At 40.3% G+C, this 26,200-nt stretch overlaps 3 protein-coding genes across 7 annotated transcripts in view; 1 reads left to right on the top strand and 2 right to left on the bottom strand.

Moving 5' to 3' along the window:
• zcchc24 (zinc finger, CCHC domain containing 24) overlaps positions 1-4,978 on the top strand; it is a 48,303-nt gene extending 43,325 nt beyond the window's left edge. The window contains exon 4 of the mRNA XM_089012525.1: positions 1,290-4,978. Within this exon, the coding sequence (XP_088868651.1) occupies positions 1,290-1,403 (114 nt within the window). The 3' untranslated portion in view covers positions 1,404-4,978. The remainder of the gene's footprint in view (positions 1-1,289) is intronic.
• Positions 4,979-6,318: 1,340 nt separating this feature from the next.
• Positions 6,319-9,654, bottom strand: ppifa (peptidylprolyl isomerase Fa). 2 transcript variants are annotated; one of them, XM_089012526.1, is made up of 6 exons: positions 9,447-9,654; positions 9,313-9,343; positions 9,159-9,247; positions 8,979-9,075; positions 7,771-7,846; positions 6,319-7,579 (listed from the first exon to the last, which is right to left on the bottom strand). In XM_089012526.1, the coding sequence occupies exons 1-6, from the start codon at positions 9,588-9,590 to the stop codon at positions 7,444-7,446; spliced, it is 573 nt and encodes a 190-aa protein (XP_088868652.1). In that variant the 5' UTR covers positions 9,591-9,654; the 3' UTR covers positions 6,319-7,443. The 2 variants fall into 2 exon arrangements, with proteins under 2 accessions (XP_088868652.1, XP_088868653.1); XM_089012527.1 differs by having other exon boundaries at positions 6,319-6,467.
• Positions 9,655-11,292: 1,638 nt separating this feature from the next.
• Positions 11,293-26,200, bottom strand: part of zmiz1a (zinc finger, MIZ-type containing 1a) — a 137,654-nt gene continuing 122,746 nt past the window's right edge. For 2 of the 4 annotated variants that reach the window (XM_089011794.1, XM_089011797.1), the window contains 18 exons: positions 25,902-26,037; positions 24,014-24,128; positions 23,713-23,933; positions 21,456-21,657; positions 20,958-21,239; positions 20,510-20,686; positions 20,362-20,430; positions 20,129-20,288; positions 19,871-20,012; positions 18,727-18,937; positions 18,505-18,610; positions 17,023-17,183; positions 16,877-16,944; positions 16,068-16,136; positions 15,702-15,988; positions 15,350-15,555; positions 14,747-15,019; positions 11,293-13,641 (listed from right to left, as the gene is read on the bottom strand). In XM_089011794.1, the coding sequence (XP_088867920.1) occupies positions 13,534-13,641; positions 14,747-15,019; positions 15,350-15,555; positions 15,702-15,988; positions 16,068-16,136; positions 16,877-16,944; positions 17,023-17,183; positions 18,505-18,610; positions 18,727-18,937; positions 19,871-20,012; positions 20,129-20,288; positions 20,362-20,430; positions 20,510-20,686; positions 20,958-21,239; positions 21,456-21,657; positions 23,713-23,933; positions 24,014-24,128; positions 25,902-26,037 (2,993 nt within the window). In that variant the 3' untranslated portion in view covers positions 11,293-13,533. The remainder of the gene's footprint in view (positions 13,642-14,746; positions 15,020-15,349; positions 15,556-15,701; positions 15,989-16,067; positions 16,137-16,876; positions 16,945-17,022; positions 17,184-18,504; positions 18,611-18,726; positions 18,938-19,870; positions 20,013-20,128; positions 20,289-20,361; positions 20,431-20,509; positions 20,687-20,957; positions 21,240-21,455; positions 21,658-23,712; positions 23,934-24,013; positions 24,129-25,901; positions 26,038-26,200) is intronic. The other 2 variants (XM_089011795.1, XM_089011796.1) reach the window with 1 other exon arrangement.

The raw sequence follows: 26,200 nt of genomic DNA, 5'->3' as shown, positions 1-26,200 counted from the left end.
AGTCCACCAATCATGCACATAAAAGCAGCTGAAAAAAAAGAGGCACTGCTTAACATCTTACAACACATACGTCTCCTTGCGGGAACACTCCAAAATGACACTAAATTGCAAGGCTGTTCCATTGATACTAGTGAAACCAGGGCCAGGGATTTACGAACTACAAAACATTGCCCCCCAACCCCCCAAAAAAAGTCATAAATCCGACTTAACCATTCATCATTATTTATTCAACCAATTCAGTTGTTCTTTGGTTGACTCTCAAAACACAACAAATCAACAAAAATGGTCAAGTAGCTTTTAAATTGAGAAGGCTGGGGCTACTGTGACTTTCTTGCTCAAGAATCAAATGGAAAGGAGCGCTGTGTCCTTGGCGCTTAGTTTAGGGCTCAATCACATAAAAACAACCTCATAAAAACTTTTTAGGAATTGAGTTTTTGAAAAACTTTCAGGCAGGCGACAATGCACACACATGTTTGTATTTTCAGTCATTTGCAGGCTTTAAACATAAATTATACAATCAGCGTGATTCAACCCCTTTTATGCACCATGTAACCCGATAACACGATAAACTGTCCACTGCGCTGTCCCTGAAAAGGTTAAAAAAATCCATTTTGAAAGCCAGTGTTAACTCATTCACTGCCATTCACGAATTGAAAATCTGACGGACAGTGCCATTCCCTAATTTGTTTGGGGTTTGTTTTTTCTTGTTTGGGTTCCGATAAAGCCTGTGACAAAATGTTTCCCTTTTTTCCAAGTTAGCGCTTTGTTCCAGCTTCAGCTGTTGTTAAAGCGCTATATAAACCAGTCTGTATGTATTGCAATGTATTTTGGACAGCCACCTTCATTTCAAGCTCATAACTCCAGACCCACATAACTTAGGAATTCACCCTGGCACTAGAGTGGACACATTTTTGCACCTGTCTGGGAGTGAATGAGTTAAATGCTAGCTTGCTCTGTCAAGCTTAGTCAGCGCAAACCTCTTTTTTTTTCTTCCCCATAACTTTTTTCTGTTTTGATGTCACCACTAGTGCACAAATATCAGAACAAATTTCATTTCATTGTGCCATTTAGCCGAAGAAAAATCGCCATGTACTGATTGAGTAGTTGCACTTAATCAAATGAATGCTTGCACTATTTGGTGTATATCTCAGTTTGATGAGCAGAGCCCTGCTTTGGCCGGTTTAAAACATGGGACGAGTCCAACCCTAATAGCCTTGAGAAACTTACAGGGATTGATGGTGTGTTGAACTTGAGTCACCTGTGCTCTTTTGTGTGTTTTGTGCCCACAGCGTCCGTTGGAAAAGCCGGACGGCCTGGATGTTTCCGACCAGAGCAAAGAGCACCCGCAACACCTGTGTGAGAAATGCAAAGTCCTGGGTTACTACTGCCGGCGCGTGCAATAAACGTCTCCCGTCGCTGTGGTCCGAGCGGCAAGAACGCTTTATCAGTCAACCTCCGCTCCATTGACCATCAAATCTAGTCACGATGTTAAGAGATGACATTCAGGAAAATCCAGAGAAATATATTTTGTATAAATCAACTTCTTGTGCAGGAAAGCCCACTCAACCATTTTCTCATTAGGCTCATGTTGCGGTCAAAGATGACCTCATTTTGAGGTTTGTCACCTTTTTGTTTACATAAATCTGCCTTCTATTACCTTGTCAAGTGAAGCATGTGTGTATTCATATAAACAATATATAGATATACATATATACACAACAACGTGACCTTGCCATAGTTGCCGTCAACAGCACATCTCTATTTACTGTGAATTAACTGAGGGATAATGTGCCATATATCCCAAGCTTACATGTGGCCTATTTATTTTCTTATTGTGTTGTGTGCAATTAGCCTTTGAAGTGGGATATGGGAGAAAAAAATATATATAGGCATTGTATATCCTTAGAAACTACTGTAGGCCTAGTATTGCTCCGTTATGTCAAGTGAAGTTTTTAGTTAAAACACTTTTGAAAACAAAAATTGCTTGTGCATGCTGAATATATTTGTTGTTATTTCAAGTAGTTTCAAGCTTGCTGGAGGCTGTGACACTAAATGGAACATACTGAAATGGTGTGGTGCAACAGTTGATTGTGGTGTAAAAAAGTTCAGAGAGGGCTGATGAAGGTTGACGGAAAAGTAGCCGTTTGAAGGCTGGTCAAAGAAAAAACAACCCCCGCCCCAAAAAAATAAAAATGCAGGGAGGAACAAGAGAGTTACTGTGAAACGAAGGAATTTTTGGGCCACCTTGAAAAGAAAAAAAAATCTTACATTTATGGAAAAAAATATATGTATAAAACCTAAGTGGGAATTGTCTCAAGAGCAATTTTACATTTTACAAGGCTTATATATTTGTGTTATGTGACTAACGTTCATGTAATATTAACAGAAATATTACAAGACTACCATGTGGAAATAAGTCACAATGAGATAAAGTGGTCATATATAAATGTTTTAAATTTTTAGTAGTACTCATCCAAACGTAAATTTGGCTAACTCAAAGTAGGAGTATTTGAATAAATATGATTCCATAGTAATAGTATGAAAGAGAAAAATAAAAATAATGAATGTAAAGAGACTCGTAGGATTTTTTTTTTAGGAGAATAAATTTTGACAACAATAAACACAGAGGTGAAATAAAACAGGACAATTAAAAACAAACTGACAAGACACATGTCCCCGTCATGACATTAAAATGTCAATGTGACTATTGTAATTTGTTGACTTGACTCACAAAGGTGACAGTATCATGTTATTTTGTTTTCAGTGTGGCCCTGATAATCTCTATTGGAAGGAAGGATTTATGGAATGTAACAAAGTTGGTTTTGGGTTGAGAGATTACTTTATCGAATGATTTTAACATTAAATGTACAGTACGAAAGTATGAACTACAGAAGATATACTACATTTCCAATTGATAGAAAGTGCTATATGATCATCTTCATCGGAAATTATCTATTTTTTTTATAATCACAGTACATTTTTTAGCTCGACAAATATCAACGTTGTTCTATTTTTTTTACACTGTAAAATTGTGTATGTGCCTTGCATGGATTCAAGAAAGAACTAGAAAAAGTCAAGACAGTGCAGATGATGCATTCACTGTGTGCATAGAAAGTGTTGGATTTGAACTCCTTTCTCTGTGCCCTGTTTTAACTACACCTTCAAAATTAGGACAACTGAAAATAGTGAAATACTGTTTCATCAGAATCATCTTTATTGCCAAGTATGGAGAACACACTGCAGTAGTATCATCATCAAAACATTGCAAAGAGGCACTATACAGTTCTATTTGGGTTACTGTTAATAGAGTAAATGGCTTGGGGGAAGAAGCTGTTTAATCGACTGTAATCGAATTCATGCCATATTTACAAAAACTAGATTTCCAGCATTTATCTTTATCTAGAAACATCCCTGAATTGACTTCAAATGGCTCTGAGTGCTTGTAATTTTGTATATCATTACTGTACATGTTAAATGTACATTGTCTTTTGAGCATCTTAAAAAAAAACACGAAACATTGTTTGAATCTTCAAAAAGAAACTTGAAATTGAAATGCTCAATTGTACAGTAAGTACCCACAATGAGTAGTGGCGGCCATCTTACTTTTGAAGATGTGGTTGTCTTGTAAAATTACCATTGCGTTTTTCAGACTAATGAAGCAATGACTGTAAAGTGTACTTGAGAGTTTTGAAAGGCGCTGATAAATACTGTACAATGTAAATACAAAATATACAATGATGTGGGTTCCTATAATTCCCACAATGCAATGTTTCAGCACCACTCAACGCCTATATGAAAATATATATGAAAATGGTTCCACACCCCTGCACTGTTAAAACACCCAAAGGCCTTTCGAACACCACCCGTGATGCCTTTTTTTTAATGTAATTGTCATGTAGTGTCTAAGAAAAGTTGAAAAATCAACCTGGTGTCCTAAACGGCACACTGGGAGCAAACGGAAGCAGTAGAAAATAACAAAATGTGTATTTTGTCTTGAATTCTCATTTATACTTGACTTTTGTATTAGCTTTTCAGTATATATAGCCTATAAAAATGTATACAGAGTATGTGTATTTTGCATTTTTATAGCAACCTAACTCGAGTTATGACGGATATTTTATGAACAAATGTTTATGTATATATTTGATGGCTGTCATTTTAGAAGTGTTATACACTATGTGTGTGTGTTGTGGGCGGGCATGGGGGGGATAAAGAAGGTCCCTTCCTGAGAAATAAACCTACCTGGGAGTTTTCTTTCTCCTTGGATTCAATCTGCAGAAGTATTTATGATTTTTTTACAACACTTCTTGTATAAAATATGCAAACAAATTTACACTATGAAGAAAATATTGATGTCTACTTAGGTTATGATAAATAAAAACTGAAAAGAAAAAGCTGGTACATAATTATTTTTTCTCAATATTTTTGTTAAATAATCTGCATACACGTTACTAATTATGAACTGGTATACAAACGTATCACCATTTTGTGGCTGAAAAGTATGATTTTGTGTGAACATGCAGAATGTCTCGTCGCCACTGTATGAGTACGTCAAAACTGTGAGACGCAGCTTGCCTTGAGCTGATCTATTATGGGATGTTCCAGTGTTATCTCTAGCTGTTAGCTCACGACAAAGAACTAGTTGAGTTTGCATGTGCCTGTGAGTCCAGTGTAGAAAGTATTACATTTGTGCAATGTAACGTATGTTACTATTTAAATCCCTTTTTTGATATTTTTTTTTTGTTCCGGTATTACATTTACACACTTTTGAATACAATTTACGGAATTTATGTAGTGTGTTAAAAAAAATAAATGTGTGTATCCCTTGTTGCAGAATATTACAACTTGACTGTGGGTTTGTTTTTTTAACATCCATGAAACGGCATTCCAAAATGTGCCTTATTTGTTAGCTAGGAAATATTTTTTTCGTGCTCTAGTGATGTCTCCGTTGATGAATAAAAATATGTCTGAGAGTCTGCCTTCTGTTTGGATTTGTGTCTGGTTTGTTTGAATGAACATAAAATGGAGCACATGGTGGGTATCATCCGCACCAGGGGAAGCGCGTTTAATCATTGGTCCATAATGAGTACACAGAATAGTTTCCATGCATTTGCAAGAGCTCTTTGGCATTCTAATGTTTTCTTGTTGTAATGGAAGTGAAATATACTCAATACTATCTAGTAAGCGGAAGTGAGATAATTAATCGACAATTACCGTATTTTCCGGTGTATAAGGCGCACCAGTCTATAAGGCGCACCCCCAACGAATGGTGCATATTCAAACTTTTTTTTTCATATACTGTATAAGGCACACCTTCAATGAATGAAAAGGCGCACCTTCAATGAATGAAAAGTTTTCCAAATATAGCATGAAAATATATAAAACATTTCCAAATATAAGACACACCACATTATAAGGCGCTACAGTCGAGTCTGTGGTTACGCACTACTTCTTCTACAGGGGGAAAATTGAGTCGTGACTACTGACGTAAATTGCAAGACCTGTTGTGGCTATACAGTGTATTACTTCACATATAAGGCACCTGCGTATAAAGTGCACATTCATCATCTCAAGAAAATTAAAGCTTTTGGGTGTGCCTTATACATCAGAAAATACATTAATCGAAGCGCAAATCTATGTATATATATATATATTTTAGAATTGATTATTGGAGCCCTAAAATGTTCCAACTCTTCAGAGGTTCTGCATATTGACAGTAAATATTGCCTGCGTATATGCCTGTGTATATTGCCTGTATATTGCCAGGTGCACCTTATATGTGAAGTAATATTGAGTCACAACAGGTCTCATAACTACTTTCAGCATCTACTGACTCCATTTTCCCCCGTAGAAGAAGTAGTGCATAACGGCAGCCTCTACTGTAGCACCTTATAATGGGGTGTGCCTTATATTTGGAAAACATTTATATAATTACATATATTTCCAGTGCGCCTTATATATGGAAAATGTGTGAAAATACACCGTTTTATATACACCGTACATACATTTGCTTTTACTTTAGAAAGATCCACATTTGTCTATTTTCTGACATATTGTGTACCAAACCAGTAAGCAAACCCAAAAATATGTTATATCAATATTTTTTTGTGCAAAAATTATACTTCAAATCCATGTGAAAAAAATGCTCCTCATTTAAAAAGGTGTGTTGGACCTGCAGACACATCACAGCGGCAGAAAGCTTTGGGGGTATTTCATTAAGATGGAAATGGGGAATTAATATCAGTTCTGAATACAAAGAAACAGTATTCACGTAAAATGTTCAGGCTACTGTTTAAAACAAAACATTAACAAGGAAAAGCCAACTAAAACAATTGGACTTTATTTAAGGTCAACCATGGGCATTTTGGAGAAATAGAGCTGCTATTAACGCATTCACTGCCGGGCAATGTGCAAATGTGATCACTCCAGTGCCAGGGTTTTTGTCATTTTCACTCAAATTGCAGGACCTACGGAATATTGAGTTTTAGGATTACATAAACATTCAATGCAACGTAACAAAAACAAACATCATACCCTCTTCTTTCATCAGAACAAAACAACTTCTTTCAAGCTTACTTGGTTGTCCAGTTATCTGCATTGAAAGTGGGGGCGGCTGTACAAAAGGTAAATGTTGCCCTCTCGTGGTGGGAAAAAATATTGCCAGAGGTCTGACCAAGGTTTGAATCCCCCCCACCCTCACAAACAAGAAAAAAAAAACAAAACCCAAACAAATTCGGGAATGGCGCTCCACGTCATGTTTTTCAATTCCTGAATACATTCGGGAATGGCAGTCAATGAGTTAAATTATCAAAACATAAAATGTGTGACAATAGTGGAGATTATTATGCTGAAAGAAAACAAACAAGCCATGTTCAAAGGCAGGGTGGAGGCCCAATTCTGTCAAGTTTGTTTCAACATCTCAAACCAGACAAAGTACCAGCTTCTCCAAAGCAACCGTGTAATGTGAGAGCGCAAACAAACACTGGTGGAAGGTCACCATGCAGATGTTTTGTGTGTGTGTGGTGTAGAGAGGGGTATTTTAAATAATACATTATTTTCTTATGTAAAGTACAAGCCTCACATATGAGTCCAAAGATATTTTCTGGTGTAAAAGATTGAGGCCAGCGCATGGATGTCACCTGATGTCACTTCCTGCTGGGGTTAACAGGAAGCGATGAAGTCTAAAAAAAGCCACTGGCTGTTTTCCAGGAAGGTTGCAAAGCAGCGGGGGCACAAGCCAATGTCCTCCGAGTGGGCCGCAAGAGCGGGAACGTCGGACGTTTATTTGGCAGGAAGTGGCGGGGAGAATTGCACAATATGAGGATTTGGACTCCAAAGGATGACCCTGAACTTTTCAACACATCAGATGAATGATGCGAAAAAAGACACACGGGAAGCAAATAATTCTGAGAAGCCCTTAACTGCAAAGGGCCGCATGGAAATCTATTTGACTTGCCCGCAATCTGCCACAATTATTTTTTTCATCACACCGCCATCGTGTAAACCCATGTCTTCCATTTTTGAGACCACGTCCATACCTGACGTTACCTGTCCAAACACGACGTGTTTGCCGTCCAGCCTACCGACAAAACACAAAGGGGATTCCACAAAAACACAAATGTCATTTGGGATTTTTTGAGGCGTCCTATATACCAACACTATTTTTTTTTTTTTTTTCAGTAAATGGCTGAAAAAAAACTATCCATGGCTTCAATTTGCCACAACTATTTGATTTATATTGTGTTAATATATTGAAGATGAAGGTTTTACCATTCCGTTTTGGTGGTGCAGATAAAGAACTGGGAGCCGTTTGTGTTTGGGCCTGAGTTGGCCATTGACAGAGTCCCTGCGCACAACAAAAACAATGTGTAAAGATGACTGTTGTTAGGAAGAAAATTAATAAAAAATAAATACATTAAAAAAAGAAGGCATTTTGAATTGAATTTCATTTGGATCTTTGTAAATAGGTCAGACTGTGATTGAAATGAGCAGAAATGAACATTCAGTAGTACCATCTAGTGGACATGCAGGATATAATGGCTGTACAGCTAAAAAATAAAACAGACAAATACTGTATAACACAGACACAGCAAATACGAAATAGAAGGATTGTCTTGTTTCATATGCAGAGCCTGCAATTTTGAAAAAAAAGAATTAGATATTTGTGTTCATTTTCGAAAATTAATAAACTTGAAATCATGAATCAATATTTAAATATGTGTATTGATTTGCAGAGATAAAAGTGTCTATATTGTTATTGTCTCGGGCCAGGTATAGGTTTACATTTATGACATTGACCGTTTTCCCAACTGGAAGGTGGAAATCATTTCACATAGCCCATTAATTAGGTTAATTAGGTTAATCGCACAAGATCATTTTTGAGAGGCCAGCGACATTTGTGGACATTAATTGTTGCAAGTCTCTCAAGACATACAATCAGCAGGTCACTTAAATTTGACCTGAAGATTGTATGTGTAATTCACACTGAAATAAGATACAAACATAAAAACACAAAGAAAATAATACAAAATAACACAGAGATTGATATTGAGTATAGGTGATAATTTTACAATATTTTAGAATGGTGTATTCTATTTCTTTATTTATTAATTTTAGAATTATTTAGAATGTACTGCGGCCCGATCCGAAATAGTGAAAATGCACAAGCATTTTGTGTTCTCCTCTATGGTTTATAACACCATAAGATAGCATACATTGACTAGTTTTCTCAAAACAAAGCACCTCAATATACCTAAAAAGCATTTGACACCAAGATGTCAACATGCCCAACACCAAAGTGTTGGGAATTTTTTTTTTGGGGGGGGGTTGGTTATCTGTGGTTGGGTGGATTCATGGAAAATGAATCACAAACATTATTCAATTTACTCAGAAAGATCATATGAACCATGGCTGACTTAAAAAAGACCATAGTTAAAATAAAAGTAATTATGATAAAATATCAAAACTGTGACAGTCACCTGCTCCGGTGTGTTTTAATTTAAAGTTCTCATCCTTGAAGGTTTTTCCGTATATAGATTTGCCTCCGGTTCCGTTGTTTTTGGTGAAATCTCCTCCCTGTGACTCACGCACACAGCGTCAAAACAAGGAAGAAACAGCATTAGAAGTCATTTTTAAAGTCAGTCTAAGAGTGAACTGACCTGACAGATGAATTGTGGTATGATCCTATGGAACGCACTCCCCTTGTAGCCAAAGCCATGCTCTCCTGTGCACAGAGCTCTGAAGTTCTCTATGAAATAAAACACGTTTATTATTTTTAACACGGTTGGAATGACCTGGGAATGTTGACTTTACCCGCAGTCTTCGGCACCACGTCGGCATTGAGCTGAAAGATAAACACAGAGAAAGCGCGTGTGTTCACAGACGCCCTGCAGGGGACACCAAAGTGAAACGAACGATGCTAACAATATGGCTATGTGGCTAGCTACCTGAATGATTATCCTCCCCAGAGGATCGCCGTCCGCCTCGATGTCCAAAAAAACGTGTGGTTTCTCGCCCGGACCCGAGGAAAACAACCTCGCCGTGGCAATGCCGAGAGGGCTGTATTTGATTCGATTTTTGACGACGAACATCTTAACCTCAAGATATTAGCTTTAGCATAGGCGCTGCCTGCCTGGAAGTGCAACGTCACGCAGCCTTGACAGGAAGCAGAAGCGTTTAACGGTGACACCGTGTGGCAGAATTCGGGAGCGCCACAACGTTTTACGATTTCTGTTGTTTAATAATGATAATGCTGATAATAATATTATTAATATTATTATTATTAATAATAATCGTATTATTATTATTATTATTATTATTATTAATAATAATAATAATCTCATCTTTACTTTCGGCTTTTCCCTTCAAGGGGTCGCCACAGCGAATCAGTGTCCTCCATCTTCATAGGTTCGATTTGCATGTTTGATTTTGCCTAGCTTTTACGTCGGATGCCCTTCCTGACACAACCCTCTGTATTTATCCGGGCTTGGGACCGGCACAAGAAGACTTATGCCCCCTTGTGTCTTCAGAACATGCAACTCGCTCAGTAAAAACACAAAATGGTCATCGGCACAGCAACAATCAAAAAAGCAAAACTATACTCACCATTTGATGACAATGCTCTGATCTTACCGTGAAATGGGCATCTCTTTTCGTTTCAGTGTGACTTAACCACCCCATAACAACAATAATAAACATCATCATCGTACTCATATAAATATAATTATAATAATAAAATAATAATAAAATCAAAATGTTACATTTGTGCATTAATTGGGTTAAATTGAAACATGACTGATGTATGCTGCAGTACATTTGAATAAAAACAGCATATTAACTATGGACTGTATTTTTAAGTTTGTGAGTCCTTTTAGAAGTGCAGAACTTTTTCAAATTGCATCGCTTTGCACAATATTAACAATATAGCACCTTTAAATAACAGTCATGATAGTAATACACTTTATTGTATGCTCTGCTTATATTTCTCTTCAAAATGCATGATAAAAGATAAGGTAAAATAAAACAGAAACCAAATATTCTACTTCGGGAGGGCATCCGACGTAAAAGCTTGGCCAAAACAAACATGCAAATCAAACCTCTGAAGATGGAGGACACTGATTTGCTGTGGCAACGTCATGTTAATTTGTTTCAAAATACTGCTAACATTAATATTCCCTAACTGTTCTATTTTTGAACTCTTTTTACATCAGGATTCACTATGAAGATGACACCCTATTTTTATATTTTATATTAGATACTGCAGACTTTAGTTTATGAAGACTACATCATACACAAGAGTAAAACATGGCTCAGCATTAAAAATTAAATGTACAGTATATTAATACCTCTGGAATTGAACAGTTGTTGGGTACTTTGTCATGTGGAATTTTGCACATTTTCTTTTCTTAAATGTGCTGTGCGTCTTGTATGACCCATGAAAGAAACAATGAAATTAGCAGCTTCCCTTTCGTGACTGACTATTCAATCATCTCCCAAAACATGACTTTTTTTCCTGTGTATATGACACTTGGAGTTAAATTTTATTATAATGAGGCACGTCCTGTGTATATTACACTCAGAAGGAGCTAAATTTGAGTATATAGAGGCACGTCCAACATTGTGTTTCATCGGAATACATATTTATTAGATAAATATTAGGATGTCACGTCATCTAACTACATACAGATTTGCAAGACTAAAAATCACAATGTTTGTCCGACCAATAAGAACGGATTGTACATGAGTGAATGTACAAACACCAAGAGAGAGAAAGACAACTGCCACTTGTGCCAATCACTTTAGATTGTACCTTTATAGCATTGTTTGCCAAATTGCATAAAAACTATAAACTGGACATTTTATTATGACTTTTTTGGCTCCTTTACACACTCTAAAGCTTTGTCTCCAAGTCCTAATGAAGCGTGTGAATCAATTCGTAGCACCTTTATAAAGTACACAGGCCAAAGAGAGATACACAGAATAATTACACAAAGGGGAAAAATGTATTTTGTGTCAGTCGCTCCCCCCATGCAAGGGAGGATTGACATAAAGTATTTTACACAAATGAACAGGCGATATTAGCGAGGTCTGTGATCGTCAAAACTGATTTCAATTGGAACATCTGACAGGAGAATGCAAGCTTTACAAATTCTAAATACACTATGAACACTCCCTCCGGAGAAAAATGAATACATTTCTGTTAATGGGTCTCTATTTGTCATTTACAATATGTACACATGCGTGCATTCCCTCACAGTCATGGCCTCCCAATCCACATTTGCTTCTTGCTTTTCATTATTTATTTATTTATTTATTTGTTTATTTACTTATTTATTTTGAACATGCATTCTCATCTCATTGGCTGGAAGTGGATAGAGATGCACACTGACTGCGTCGGGAACATCAATGCGGCAATGCTTACATGAAAACTCAAAACTATTTGATGAGTAACGTAAAAAATATTTGGTTGCATATGAAAAGGGGCAGGGGGGTACTAAAATAGGGTGGAAACAGTACGTTTTCAACTTCATTGACTGCATCAAACTTATAAAACAAAATAATAATTGGCTTAAAACCACATAAAATTAAGGTTAGAATACACAACAAATGTGAATATTTTGGAACCAAATTCATTTTTTTCAAGGTAACCAATTATATATATATTTTTTGGTTAGGGGGTGGAAATTTGGACCTCTAAGCTGCTTTTACACTTTTTTTAGACACAATCCTGACACATCACATTAAAAAAATAATCAAATAAAAAAAACAAAAACAAAACTAAATTGTGGCAAAGGGGGAAAATGTACACTGACACACACAATACAAGGCCAGAGTGCATTTGGAAGTGGGTTTGTGAGGACAGTATTTTTATGTGTGTGTGTGTGTGTCAGCGTGTGTTTGTGAGAGAGTGTGACACAGTACCATGTCAAGTTGACAGTAATAGATGGACACAGCACTGCACATTCACTAAGTATTCACAAAGCGTATCTACAACAGTTGTGCGCGCAAGGTCTCACACACACACACACACACACACGCACGCAAACACACGCACGCACACACACACACACACACACACACACACACACACACACACACACACACACACACACACACACACACACACACACACACACACACACACACACACACACACACACACACAAACGACTAAGAAAAAAAATGCACTAGAGCAATAAATATAGATTGGACAATGAACAGGACACATTGGCACAATTGCGAGAAAAAAATGTGGAAGAGTGAGACATGATAGATAATAAATAGAGCTTCTGCGGAGTGGAAGAAGGACTCGGTGGTGAATTTGCTCCCCTCTGTACATCTGCTACAGGCAGCATGACCACACGGACATGCCCGCACATAAACACACTTACACACACACTGCATGACTACTCGTCCTTTCAGCGAGGTCATGCGCTCCATTTGCCACGTGCACTCTGGAGGGGTGGAGCGGGTATGGGTTGGGGGTTGAGGGCCGTTGGTTCAAAGGTCACGGCATGAGCTGCCCGTCTTGGAAGAACACGTTTGAAAAAGTCGACAAAATATCGCATATGCACAGACAAGATTTCTTTCCCCCACAAAAGCCAAATCATGCTTTGATAGGAGGTAAAAAGGGGGAAAAAAAGAAAATAATTTCCTTATCTGCAGGCTTTTATCGTTTACAAGTGATGATGATAATAATAGCTGCACACTTGATAATATATCATAAACATGTACTGTATATCAACTATATACATTTGCATGACGGTGTTTTTTTTTTTCACGCCGACGTGGACGTGGATGTTGTTGGTGGAATCTTTACACAAAAACATGTGTAGGGATGAGCTGCACTCCCGTAGTTGCACCCCAACCCATGCAGCACATCTTCTCGAAAGACAGTGTGCACGTGTGCGCATGGGACACAGTCTCAAGTGTCAAACTGGGAGGTGGGCGACGTGTCTGTGGACAGGACAGTCAAACGCGTCCCCTTGTGAGGTGAGCTTAAAAGGAGGAAGTGGGGAATGGGGCAGCGGGAAATTAGTTGTTCTCAAAGAGGGAGAGAAGGTCGTCATTGCTGTTGGCCGGAAGATCGGGAGGATCCAAGTACGAGAGGAGCTCATCCGGGTTAGCCAGCTCTGGAAGCAGCTGAGGAAGACCCCCAAAAATTGGGATGATCAGGAATTTTTTTGCGACACAAATGAAGCAGTTAACAAGTACAGATACAAGCCATCTGTAGCTTAATGCTAATATAGTATATATAATATAATATAATATATATAATATAACATGGATATATATATCAGGAACAGATATTTGTACATCTACAGTTGAGCAACATGTAGACAGTCAATGTAACAATACTGATGAGGGCATATTATTTGTCCTCCGAAAATGACAAAAATTAGAATCTCTTACACTAATTGGGTTAAATGTTTCTACATTTATCTGCACGAGTCTATTGTATTGCACACTTGTCTGTTATGGTGTTCCAATGAAAAAAAAGATAGGTAGATAGATAGGCAGGTAGGTAGATAGATAGGTAGATAGAGAGGCATATAGGCAGATAGGTAGGCAGATAGACAGGCAGGCAGGCAGATAGATAGGCAGGTAGGCAGATCGATCGATCGATTGGCAGATACAAATCGATCAATTGGCAGATCGATCGATCGATTGGCAGATCGATCGGCAGATCAATAGATCGATCGATTGGCAGATCGATAGATCGATCGATTGGCAGATAGATAGATCGATCGATTGGCAGATAGATAGATAGATAGCTAGCTAGATAGTTGGATAGATAGATAGATAGATAGATAGATAGATAGATAGATAGATAGATAGATAGATAGATAGATAGATAGATAGATAGATAGATAGATAGATAGATAGATAGATAGATAGATAGATAGATAGACGGACGGACAGACAGACGGACGGATAGATAGATTATTTCATTTAAACACCATTTTTGGAAGATGAAGATTTGCCCATGCGTCAAACTACCGCAGTATAACGGTAAGTCAAGGAGCACTCACTTGATAAAAGATTTGTCTATACTTTTTTTCCTGCCTTCAGTATTAGAGTGAGTACATCAGTACTTTGAAAGATGTGGTATGATATCTGGTATTGAAACCCAAATATCACGTGGGAAAATGTTTGACATTAAACCGTATTATTTTAAACAGTTTTTTCCCCCACATCAAGCTTTGGCCGCTGTATTTTGGGGGGACACAAACACACACAAACTTACATCCAGTGAAGGTTCAGGCATGTCCGGGCCATCTGACGAGGGGTTAAACGTTAGATCGGCGTGCGGGTGAGCATTCTGGCTGGGCGGCTGAGACGGCTGCGGCGTCGGGCGAGGCGGCTGCGAAGATGAAGGACCACCGCCGTGATGCAAGGGCGGCCCCGATTGGCCGCTGCCACCATGATGCATGGAGGGCCCCGATTGGCCGCCGGGATGGGGAGAAGCATGCAAGCCGGGCTGCATGGAGTTATGGGACGGATCGGGATGGGACATCTGCTGGAGACAGAGAGGAAGACAGAGGGGAGCAGATGAAGAGAGGGGAAAAGTGAAATGAGTCCCAGCGTGAATAATGTGAACCAGCCCCTTGAAAAGGGAAGCTGTGACCAGCAGACGCGTACATCTGAAAAACTTTATGGCAAGCATGTGAGCGCACACGTCTTGTTTCAGCCCACAGGGCAACACCTCAGCCTCTCATTTGATTTCGGCTGTGTTTGAAATGACTCCTTGTCGACTATATGGTACTCTCTATCGTAGGTTTCGCATTTTGTTGTGCTGACGGAGACTTTTTTGTTGTGCTGACGGAGTGTTAAAGTATCACTTACTTACCGTGTCATTCATGCCGTGGTTGAGGGGCTTGTCCTGGGACAGAAGACCGCTTGGACCATCTGGGGGGTGGGAAAGTTGAGGGCCGTGGATGAAGTCACTTATAGGTGGCCCTCCTCCGACTCCACCTCCTCCTCCGGCACTTCCCCCACCTCCAGATGGGTTCCCGTGAGGAAAGTCAAAGTTCCCTTGGCTGTGGTAAGGGTTGCCTTGATAGACCAAAACAAACGGCATCGGTGACCTCATGACATTTCCAGTACAATGACCAAAGAACTACAGTAGAATTACCAATGAAATGTCACAAAATGACAATGCTTGACATTAGAAGCAGATTGTCCAAATTCGTTTTGATTACCTGCTGCTGGGTAATCTCCGCCATTTCCACTGGCATGTTGGCCAGCGTGGTGCGGGGGATAAGGACTGGGACCAGGTCCAGGACCATGGCCGGCCCCTGGCCCGCTTCCAGGCCCAAGCTGGGCGATCATTTCCATCACGTTGGGCATGGTCATCTGACTCGGGCTCATGGTCTTGAAGCGCTTGGCCAGCGGTCCGTCGGGGTCTTCTTTGATGTGCAGCTCAGACTTGATGGCCACGGGCCGCCAGCTGCACGTCGGGTCAATCGTGACCTCCTCGAACTCTGAACTGTTGACGATTGAATTAAAAGCATTGATTCAAAGCCTGCACTTCACATCACCAAGTGTATTTTCATTTTCAAACTTACTTTTGGATGGCATTGAGGATCCCCCACATGTACTGATCCACTTCGAGACCTTCGAGTAATGCTGTTTTACTACAAAGAAGAAAACAAAATACAAGGTAGGAATTACAATTATGAGAAAATAAAGGCAGACTGGGCGGAACTAATCCTTTCCTGGATACAAGGACAACATTGGGGAGTTCCCACATTCATCTATTGTAGGGGGGGGGGGAACTTAAATCCCCGGAGTGGGTCTTTTTTTTTTTTTTTGTAACAGTCCTATGGGATATCCTCATTGGAGTACACACCTGCTAACCAAATGCAGGATAAATATGCTATTTCAAATGTGAAAAAAATCGAATGCATTGGAATCACGACTCGAAACTCCTAATCAGTGAAAAAACTGTAAATTAACCCCCACCCTCAGAAAAAACAACAAAGCCAAAATTGTAATATTATTGTGGTACTGTTTGTCTATATATTATTCCAAATCCAAAAAATGAACAAACAAAAATTAGGGCAGTGTAAACCCAGTGGAAGGACAACAAAGACATACCTGCCATCTAATGGTGATTGTTGATATTATACTTTAAAATTCAACACTTGGAAAGTTGCAAATGCACATACTTGCAGATGGATGGAGGATTGTTTTATTTATTTCAAATATTTCACAGATAGACGCACACGTACACAAGCTCACAAACATACTATATTTCTGTTCTTTTGTTTTATAAATAATAATAAATAATATAATATAATATAATATAATATAATATAATATAATATAATATAATATAATATAATATAAAAATTAATATAAAAACATGACATACTTGCAAACAGGACACCTCCATGTGCCTCTCTCACAGTTGAGCTGCAAGTAAGACTCCAAGTCGAAGCACTGCAGATGGCACAACATGATCAGTTCCTGTGTTTACATGAATGAATTTTAATCAACAACTTTAGGATATCCACAAACCTGCACATGTTTGCAGTCATGGCCCCGCGCGGGGAGCTGGATGCGGCGGAAGGTGATGGGACACTTGAGTGACACTTTGATGGCGGTTTGCTCCACGCCATCCTCCCCGTTGAGAGTGGTGCTGCCGGCTGAGGCCGCAACACTGCTGAAATTCCTCTTGACTGGAAAATGAGAGATTCATTTGAATGTATGTTCCATGGAATTGTATTAGTTTCATCTTAACTCATTCACTGCCATGTACAAATTTATTTGGGAATTGAACATATGACGGAGAGCGCCATTCCCAGATTTGTTCGGGTGTTGGTTTTTTCATGCTTTGGTGCCGATAAAGCACTGGCTCTGGCCTCTGGCAATGTTTCTTTTGTTTTTCACAAGGGGACAGTATTCCCCTTTTATACATGTTAAAACTTTGTTCCAGCTTCAGCTGTTGTTAAAGTGCTACATAAACAATATGTATGTATTGCATTGTATTTTGGACAGCTGCCCTAAATTCAAGATCATATAACTCCAGACCCATATAATTAACTCTTTTTTTCTGATGAAAGAAGAGAGTTTAAAGTTTCTAACGTTGTATTGAATGTTTATGTAGTCCGAAAACTCAATGTTCTGTGGGTCCTGGAATTCATGTGACAATGACAAAAAACCTGGCACTGGAGTGCATACATTTTTGCACGTCTGGCAGTGAATGAGTTAAAAAGGTCATTTACGCATTTCGCTGCACTGCACTGATTCCAGAACGAGATGTCAAAATTATGTATTGATATATTTTTGTCCAACCAGATTTCAGTATCAGTTACGTTTCCATGGGGAACTAATTGACCCAGAGCGTTCTGAATCAGTAGAGTTTCAAAGTCCAAATAGATCCTCACAGGGCTAAGTATATATTATTTAAAAAAACACTTTTTTGAATGTTGGCAAATAAATAATTTTGAAATGGTCCAAATTATGGGCAGCCCTGTACTCGAGTGGCTATCACACCGACTTCACAGTGGTTCCGGTTTCCTCCCAGATTCCAAAAACATGCACGGCAGGCTGATTGAACACTCAAAATTGTCCCCAGGTGTGTGTGTGTGTGCGGAAGGTTGTTTGACTCTGTGTACCCTACGATTGCCTGGCAACCAATTCAGGGTGTCCCCTGCATCGTGCCCGAAGACGGCTGGGATAGGCTCCAGCATCCCCTGAAACCCTAATGAAGATGAAACGGTCTGGAAAATGGATGGATGGGTGGATGGATGCTCCAAATTATGCAACACCGCCATGTGCTGTTTATATGCTTATGTGCTTTATATATTTGTAAATTCCATTTTGCATTTCGACACGGTTGGAGTGGTATGATGAAACGTTTGAAGTCAGGTGAGGCCTACCCAAAACCCAGCAACTAAACGTGCAGGCCGCCTCTGCAAAAGAGCATCGCAAGCGCTAACGGCAGCGGGTGTCTGGGGGTAATTGAGATATTAACACACGGCGGTGGTGGCGGCGTACTTTTGGTGATGCAGTGTTCCGCGGGAAGGAGCCTCTTCTTTAGGAGCCCCTGGAGGACGGAGCGCACAGATGGCCTGTGGACCAGCTGCAGCACAAACAGATGCGACTGCAAAGGAAGAAGCAACACACAAACACACATCTATTCAACTTGAATCCTCAACAGTAGCTGATGTTTTGGTCCCAGGAAATACGGTTTCTCTTCAGATAGTGGGCCACACTCACGCAACAACAGGCGGTGACGGTGATCTGGATGGTGTTCCTTCCCGGCTGGCACACGTGTTTCAGGTGCAGAGGCTTGTGGGAGGTCTTATTGTCGCCCCGCTCGATGGTGAGGGGCGTGGCGTTGACGCTGACCTGGACCGAGGCCGGCCAGTTGGTGTTCATCTGCCTGTCCTCGTGGTGGTAGCACTTGAATTGCAACTCCAAGTCTGACCTGCGGAGGAAATGAATTCGCAAGATTTGACTCCTTTTGATTTTTTTGGGCTTCATCTTATCACTAAGCCATCAACAAATGCCGTGTTGAAGATTGGTGCATATGGCGCATGCTGCGGTCCCATGAAACACACAAAAACAAAATAATTGCGCCACTGCAACAGTAATGCTAAATTCAGGACAACTCCTTTCACCATTTTTTGCACCTGATAATTAACCTGATAATACAATAAGCTATCCACTGTAGTATCTGCTGTCCCTGAAATGGTTAAACGCACATTTTCAAGAACCAAAAAATGGTTTTCATTTCAAACTTGATATGTGGGCATGCATGTCAGAGACCCAACAACTACCTTATTTTCCGGTGTATAATGCCTACTGGAGTGTAAGGCGCATCCCCAATGAATTGTGTATTTTTAAACTTTTTCCATATATAAGGCGGACCTTCAATGAATGAAAAAGGTTTTCCAAATATAATATATAAATATATAAAAGTTGTCCAAATATAAGGCACACCACATTACAAGGTGCTACATTAGGAGCTGGGGTTACGCACGACTTCTTCTAAAGTGGGAAATGGAGTCATTCGTACAGAGAGGAGTTGAGAGACCTGTTGTGGCTCAATATGACTTCACGTATAAGGCGCACCAATGTATAAGGCGCAGGGTCATCTTTTGAAGAAAATCAAGGCTTTTGGGTGCGCTTTATACACTGGAAAATATGGTACTTCAGGCAGTACACTTGAGATCTGGTTCACAACTGAACACATTTTCAAGAAAACATAAGAAAATACAGTGAGGTTGTCCCAAAAAATATTGTCCTGTATAGCTTGATGGGCCTCCTATTTTCAATCATTTTGTCAAGAAGCTACTGAAAAAAAAACATAAAACAACTCCTTTTGCGAGATGGCTCGCTTGAAGGGAGAACCCGTTACCTCCACATGAGCGTCTGGTGGACGGAGGGCCGCAGGTGGAAGACGTGGTTGCTGACAGCCAGGTTGTGCTCAAGGCGGAACGGCTCCAGTACAACGCCGTCTCTGACCGGGAACGTCAACCGCAGCTCCTCATTGGAAATAGCTGGTAGGAAAACAATAAATTAGAGGCCTTTGAGGCGTTGAGAGTAATCTGATTTCGAAAATGTTTTGAAATGTTTTGCCTCTCTTGGAATGTATTTGGATGTATGTTGTACTCACAAGGAGGAAGTGCTGTCATATTTGGTTTAATGTCAGGTGGAAACGGGGGCTTCACGTCCTGGTTTGGCGACAGATATGGCGGAATGCTACTTCCGGGCGTCATGGGCGGCGTGGGGTTCCCAGGTACTGGCGAGTGGGGGTAGTTTCCAGGTCTGGGGGGCTATTAAAAAAACATATATGAGTTGAAATCCATTCAAGAACTTGGATAATTCATACATGAGGTTAGAACTTACCCCATTTCCTTGCCCATATGAGTAACCGCCACCCGAGAAGTTGTTGCCCTGCCCGTTAAATGGCTCTTGCTGCAAATTTAACATTGATACATTTTGAATGAAGACCATCCCTTGTTGACATCCAAATGTGGACAGAGGAGAATCAAACCTTGTAATACTGGCTCATGGGCATGCCAGGTGGGTACTGTCCTTGTCCTTGTTGCCCAGGCATCCTCTGTCCCGGGTAGCTGGGTGAAGGCAGGGGTCTAGAAGCATTGGGAGTCGAGTACTGCCCTTGCTGCGGTGGGAACTGACTGTTGGGTCCATACTGACCTCCGTAGCCAGCCTGGGGAGGGACATTCAAGCAAATGATAACTTAGTGAGCTGTTGTGTCTTTGTATGTGTGAAAAAGACTGACTGTGTGAAAAACTGAAAACCAAAAGAAAATGCTGAAAGAATCTGCAATGTCGCCACGTTGTGGGGAAACAGTGTATATGAACCCTTTCATAGACCCGGAGAAGATGATAACCTGATAACCTGTCCACTGCAGTTACCGCTGTCCCCGAAAGGGTTTATTGACAGCATCAAAATACATGTGTGGCGGGGTGCCCACTCACCTCGCCAGGATACGCTCGCTTCATCCCCTGCAAAGGGATGCCTTGCCGAGGTCCTCCCGGGTAGCCCTGCTGCGGCATCCGCTGGCCGTGCGCTCCGAAAGGTCCCATTCCGGGGGTCCGGGCCTGAGTCATGCCTATGGGAGGCCCACTCATGTTTGGGTTGTTCATCCCTGAACCCATGCTGGCAGGATTCATCCCTCCGGGGGGTCCTCGTGGGCCCGGTTGGTTCATGAACTGACTATTGTAGGCCTGAGCGGGACCCATTTGGAAGGACGAACACATCTAAAGTGAAGAACAGGAAACTTTGAATGTATCAATTTCCGATGATTCTAAAAAGAAGGACATTTGATAGTTTCTCACAGTGCAGAGTTGAATGTTTGCAATTAAAAGTGTTTTTTAAGACCTCAAGATATGGCTCATGGGTCCCAGTTTGAGACTGCACTATGGCATTAAACTAAACTTCTGTGAGTCATAGGCTGTATATTCAGAGAACTGTACCTGTCCATATTGGTTCATGTCTTTATTCTGCGTCTCCTGTAGCGCTGCCACGGTGGCTGTTGCAGTGGCGGTTGCTGTTGCTGCAGCGGCTGCAACGGCCGCTGCAGCGGCCGCGGCGGCCGGCTGCGTAAAATCGCCGGATGGACGTGTGTGGGAGGCCATGCCCATCCCTCCAGGGGGTGGGTTCGGACCTCCGGAGTAACTGTAGGAAAAGTATGTCAGGGTTACAATTAGCTTTTAGGTTTTAGAATTTGTAATTGTTTTTTTCATGTACAGTAAAGTCTCGTTACATCGATATCGGTTATATCGATAGTCCCGCTTATTACGATACTATTTCTACGCACGCACGGAGAAAATTACATGCGCGCAGGGTCGGATATATCGATAGTCCCGGTTATATCGATATTTTTCGGACTCCCTAGAATATCGATATAACGAGACTTTACTGTATTTCATTATTAGTTGTTTTTGAAAATACAGTAAAGTCTCGTTATATCGATATTCAAGGGAGTCCGAAAAAATATCGATATAACCGGGACTATCGATATATCCGACCCTGTTTGCATGTAATTTTCGCCGTGCGTGCATAGAAATAGTATCGCTATAACCGGGACTATCGATATATCCGATATCGATATAACGAGACTTTACTGTATATGGCATATTTGTTAAGCATAAGATAAAAGTTCAAATATTTTGTAAGAAACAGTTTGATCTTATTTAATCGGTGAGCAGTAACGAAATAAACTGCTTGAAATAAACACATCAATACATTTTTATTTATTTTGTTAGTTTTCATGAACTGAAATAACCCTCATGTGTATGAAAGTTTTGGGGGGCATTTCAGTTTTGATAAAACCTTTTAAAGGGGATAAGAAAAATGAAATTACATAAACATAAAATAAACAATAAAAAATAATTACAACCTTTCATATTTTGGGGGATGTAATTCAGGAAACAACCGACATTAACTCTTTCATGCGCCATGAATGTCTCTCTGTGTCTTTGTGTTGTCATGTTATTTGTTATTTAGTTTTTCTTTTGTTCTTTTGACTTCAAGACGGCGTCGCGAGAGTGGCTGCCTTTCTAGCAGCTCCTGTGTTTTGCTTTTCTAGTTTCATTTCTTTCATAACTTTGCTGCTGTGAAATGTAAATTTCTCCACTGCGAGACTAATAAAGGCAAATCCAATCCAATAATGATAACCTGTAACCTAATAACACGCCTCAATCGGCAGTACATATGCACCTAAAAGCTAGCAACCACTCATTTGACGACTGCGAGACAAATAAAGGCAAATCCAAATCCAATGAGGTTAAAATCTTAGCGAAAGAAAATAGATGGTTTGAAAGGGGAGTAATAGAACCTATTTTTATAAAAGAGCAAAATCCTGTCCTTCACCGTAATGGTGGGGTGAGGTTCCATTTGGATCGTTCGTACAATAGACTGTTTCGGCAACATAGGCTTAGTTATGCTGATGAGGTGAGGGCAAATTGGGCAATCAGGCCAGTTGTCAGTCAGGACAATAGAAGCAATCAGTGGAGCCGCAGGGATTAGTCCTCTGCTCCCCCCAACCTGAGAGCAGGGACCAATCATAGCAGAGTCCGGCACCGCCACGTCTGGACAGTAGGGATATATATATATATATATATGGCCGAAAAGACCAGTAAGACTTTTGTTCGCTGAAGAAGCTTCTTGGATAAGAGGCGAAACGTCCGACACCTTCAAAGAAGTACAGATGATGGCTGAAGAAACCTTTTCATCGATGGACCATTCCTGTACGACTGAGAGGTTACACGGACGCACCTAATGACATGATGACCTGTCCACTGTCGTGATTGCTATCGCTGAAAGAGTTGATAACATACCTTTTAAAACAATCATGGTTCCATTTATGTAGCTTTTATAATTCAATGTCAAACAGAAGTAATACGTACTTGTAAACTTTAAATTCTAAGAGTGTATGGGATACAAGTAAAATCGTTTAATTTAAAATATTCAAACAATAGAAATATTATGAGAATTTGGAGGTTGTATAAATATATGCTGTTGATATAATTCAATTTGATTAAAATATTGAAACAGAAAAGCATTGGTATATAATCATATGGTATAGTGTTATTGTACACGTGTAAAAAGCAAGCTTTTGTTAGTCACAGTCCAGCTCAAGATTTATTTGTTTTTGCAAGGCGCGCAGCATTCAGTGCTCCCACGGGCCCTCACGTAAAGAGGATAGGACTGACTCAGCCTCTTTCTTACCTGCTGCTATATCCTCCGGGTCCTCCGGGGTATGCCGGCCTGCTGTACATCCCCTGCTGCATGTACTGCTGGTTGGAGCCACCTTTGCTGGGGAACTGCTGCTGCTGGGCGCTGAACTGGGGAGAGTTGAGCCCCCCTGCGCTGGCCGACATTCCCGAGGCCATTGGGTTACCCCCGGGATTCATGGGATTATTGCTGTTGGCCATTGGGTTCCCCAGAACCTGGATTGATTTCCCAGCAAATCATGATTGTTCTCTTAAAGCAAGACGGAAGATGTGAGGCAAATCTGCAGGGGACCTACCTGGCTCTGTGATGTGTTGGTGACGCCCCAAACTGTTGTAACCACAGACAATGACCCAGGGGGCTGGTTAGTGTTTTGTTGCCAGGGGACAGAGTCGTAGGGAAAGGAGCCATCGCTGGAGAATAGATAGACATCACAAACTGTCAATTTTAAATAGGCTTACTATTTGTGAACTAAAACAAAGTAAACAATAATTACTCAATATATCATCTTCGGTTCATACTCTGATATATATATATATATATATATATATATATAATATGTGGTGTTTTTTATTAACCTTGTGAAATTCATATATGTGTATATCTTAAAAAACACAAACAAAAATGAATTCTACAACTCATACAAATTACAAAAAAAATACAATAAAACAACAACAAATTAAAACGAACATAACGTGACCATAAAAATAAAATAAAAAGACATATCATAGCATTCCAACACACATGGGATCTACAGTATCTCTCGACCGTGGTGCCAAAAGTGATGTGCAATGAAGGTTTTTTTTCACAACATTGCTGAAGCGCTGGAATATTTGTTGATAAGAAAGACCTCCCTTAAAAAATGAAAAAGCTCAACATGACTGATTGAAAAACAGGCCTCGGATTTGTCCTGATGGCTCGGAATGCCAGGCATTCCCATCCAAAGCAATTGGAGCACCAGCTTCCCTACAATAAACAACCAGATGTGGAGAGGCAAGTGGCCAAGCGTAGGGTGCAGGAGAAGCTGCTATTTTTGGACAACAGCTTGTTTTCTCCCCGAGGTTCGAGCTTGGGATGAATGACATGTTCAATATTTCCTCCAACGGGAACAACATTACAACAAAGATCATCCTAAGACCTCAAGCAGGAATCGTGGTGAACTCCGGCTGGCTTTCTTTTCTTTTTATGTGTGTTTTACTTTAACCCTCATGTTTGATTGAGTGTCATGAGCACACAATGTTCTCAAAAAAACATTACTTAAGTCTTCCCTGCTGGTCCCCCCACCTCATCCTACCCCCCTTAAATCGCTCAGCACCCTTCAAAGTAATTCTGCGTTGCACTCCAAAAAATGCAAATCCAGTGTGTCCTTGAAGACTGCATAAGCAATGAATTCAACGGAATAGTTTAATGAAGCTCTTCCTGGAAGGGAGCACAATGAAGTGGAGTTCACTTTCATCATTAAGTCCAATTTTCAAATAAAAAAATAAAGTATGAAATTCTGGCAAAAATAAAAAAATAAATTCATACATACAAAAAATATGAAAGCATGGTAAGAAAGCAGCCTATGACCACAAAAAGTTGGTTTTACGGTTGGGTTGGAGGATGCCACATTGAATTGAATCGTAACTCCGCTGAATCAAACCAAATGGACTCTTTCACACCACTTTCAAATCCAACCCCCCTTGATTTGTTTCGCACCCTGTGCATCAAGAAGTCAATCCAATCGTCTTTTATGACGCACACCCTGACCAGCAGTATTTGCTGATGAAAATAGATGTTTCAATGATCAAGGAAGTTATCAATGCGGTCGCGATGTGTCCCTGCGGTACATACACAGAGTGCGCTGCCTCAGGAAAAAAAGAATCATGCCAAATGACAGTTGGATGTGGACACACGCCCCCCTTGAACTCATCAAAACAATTGGTAGCAGGTGAAAATCGATTTACAAACGGCAAGACACAATTGTGATTGGTCCGTAGAATCCAAATATAAACAGTTAGGCAAATATATTCTGTCTACTGCCAAAACGGATTGCATCTTGGTGCAATCCCCCCCCAAAAAAAAACAAAAAAACAAAATTAAGATACATTGTCACTCAAAAGTGAACAATTTGATCTTTGTCTAGGCATGTTTTTAATATCCTTGGATTGCACAGGTGGACCTTTTATTTGGGAATGAACACTGACCTGTGTGTGAGTCCGGCCTTCATGCTGTTCATGCTGGGCTGCATGGGCACTTTCCCCTGCGATTCGTTTTGCCTGTTCTTCTGATGACGCAGCAGGAGCAGACGACCAAGCTCCTCGCACCACGACGACAGCAGGGCTGCGAATATGACCACACATGCGCATGCACACACACACACCGAAGGACACAACATATGCGTTAGGACTCCCAGAATGCACTGCGGCGGCCAGGAATCAAGTATTTCCCTCTACAGCTTGTCATCTTGCCCAAGCCCAAAGAGGATAGCCTGACTCAAAATACT

Source organism: Hippocampus bargibanti, linkage group LG13 (genome assembly GCF_051943395.1).
Source record: "Hippocampus bargibanti isolate YZ-2025 linkage group LG13, ASM5194339v1, whole genome shotgun sequence".
Lineage (NCBI taxonomy): Eukaryota > Metazoa > Chordata > Actinopteri > Syngnathiformes > Syngnathidae > Hippocampus > Hippocampus bargibanti.
This window is presented reverse-complemented; position numbering and strand designations above follow the sequence as displayed.

Excerpts from the sequence above, each read along its gene's own strand:
- ppifa (XM_089012526.1), bottom strand. The coding sequence starts at position 9,590 with ATGTTCGTCGTCAAAAATCGAATCAAATACAGCCCTCTCGGCATTGCC. Across the intron at positions 9,248-9,312 it reads CGTGGTGCCGAAGACTGCGG|AGAACTTCAGAGCTCTGTGC; the intron begins GTAAAGTCAACA and ends TTTATTTCATAG. Across the intron at positions 7,580-7,770 it reads TGCACCACCAAAACGGAATG|GCTGGACGGCAAACACGTCG; the intron begins GTAAAACCTTCA and ends TTTTGTCGGTAG.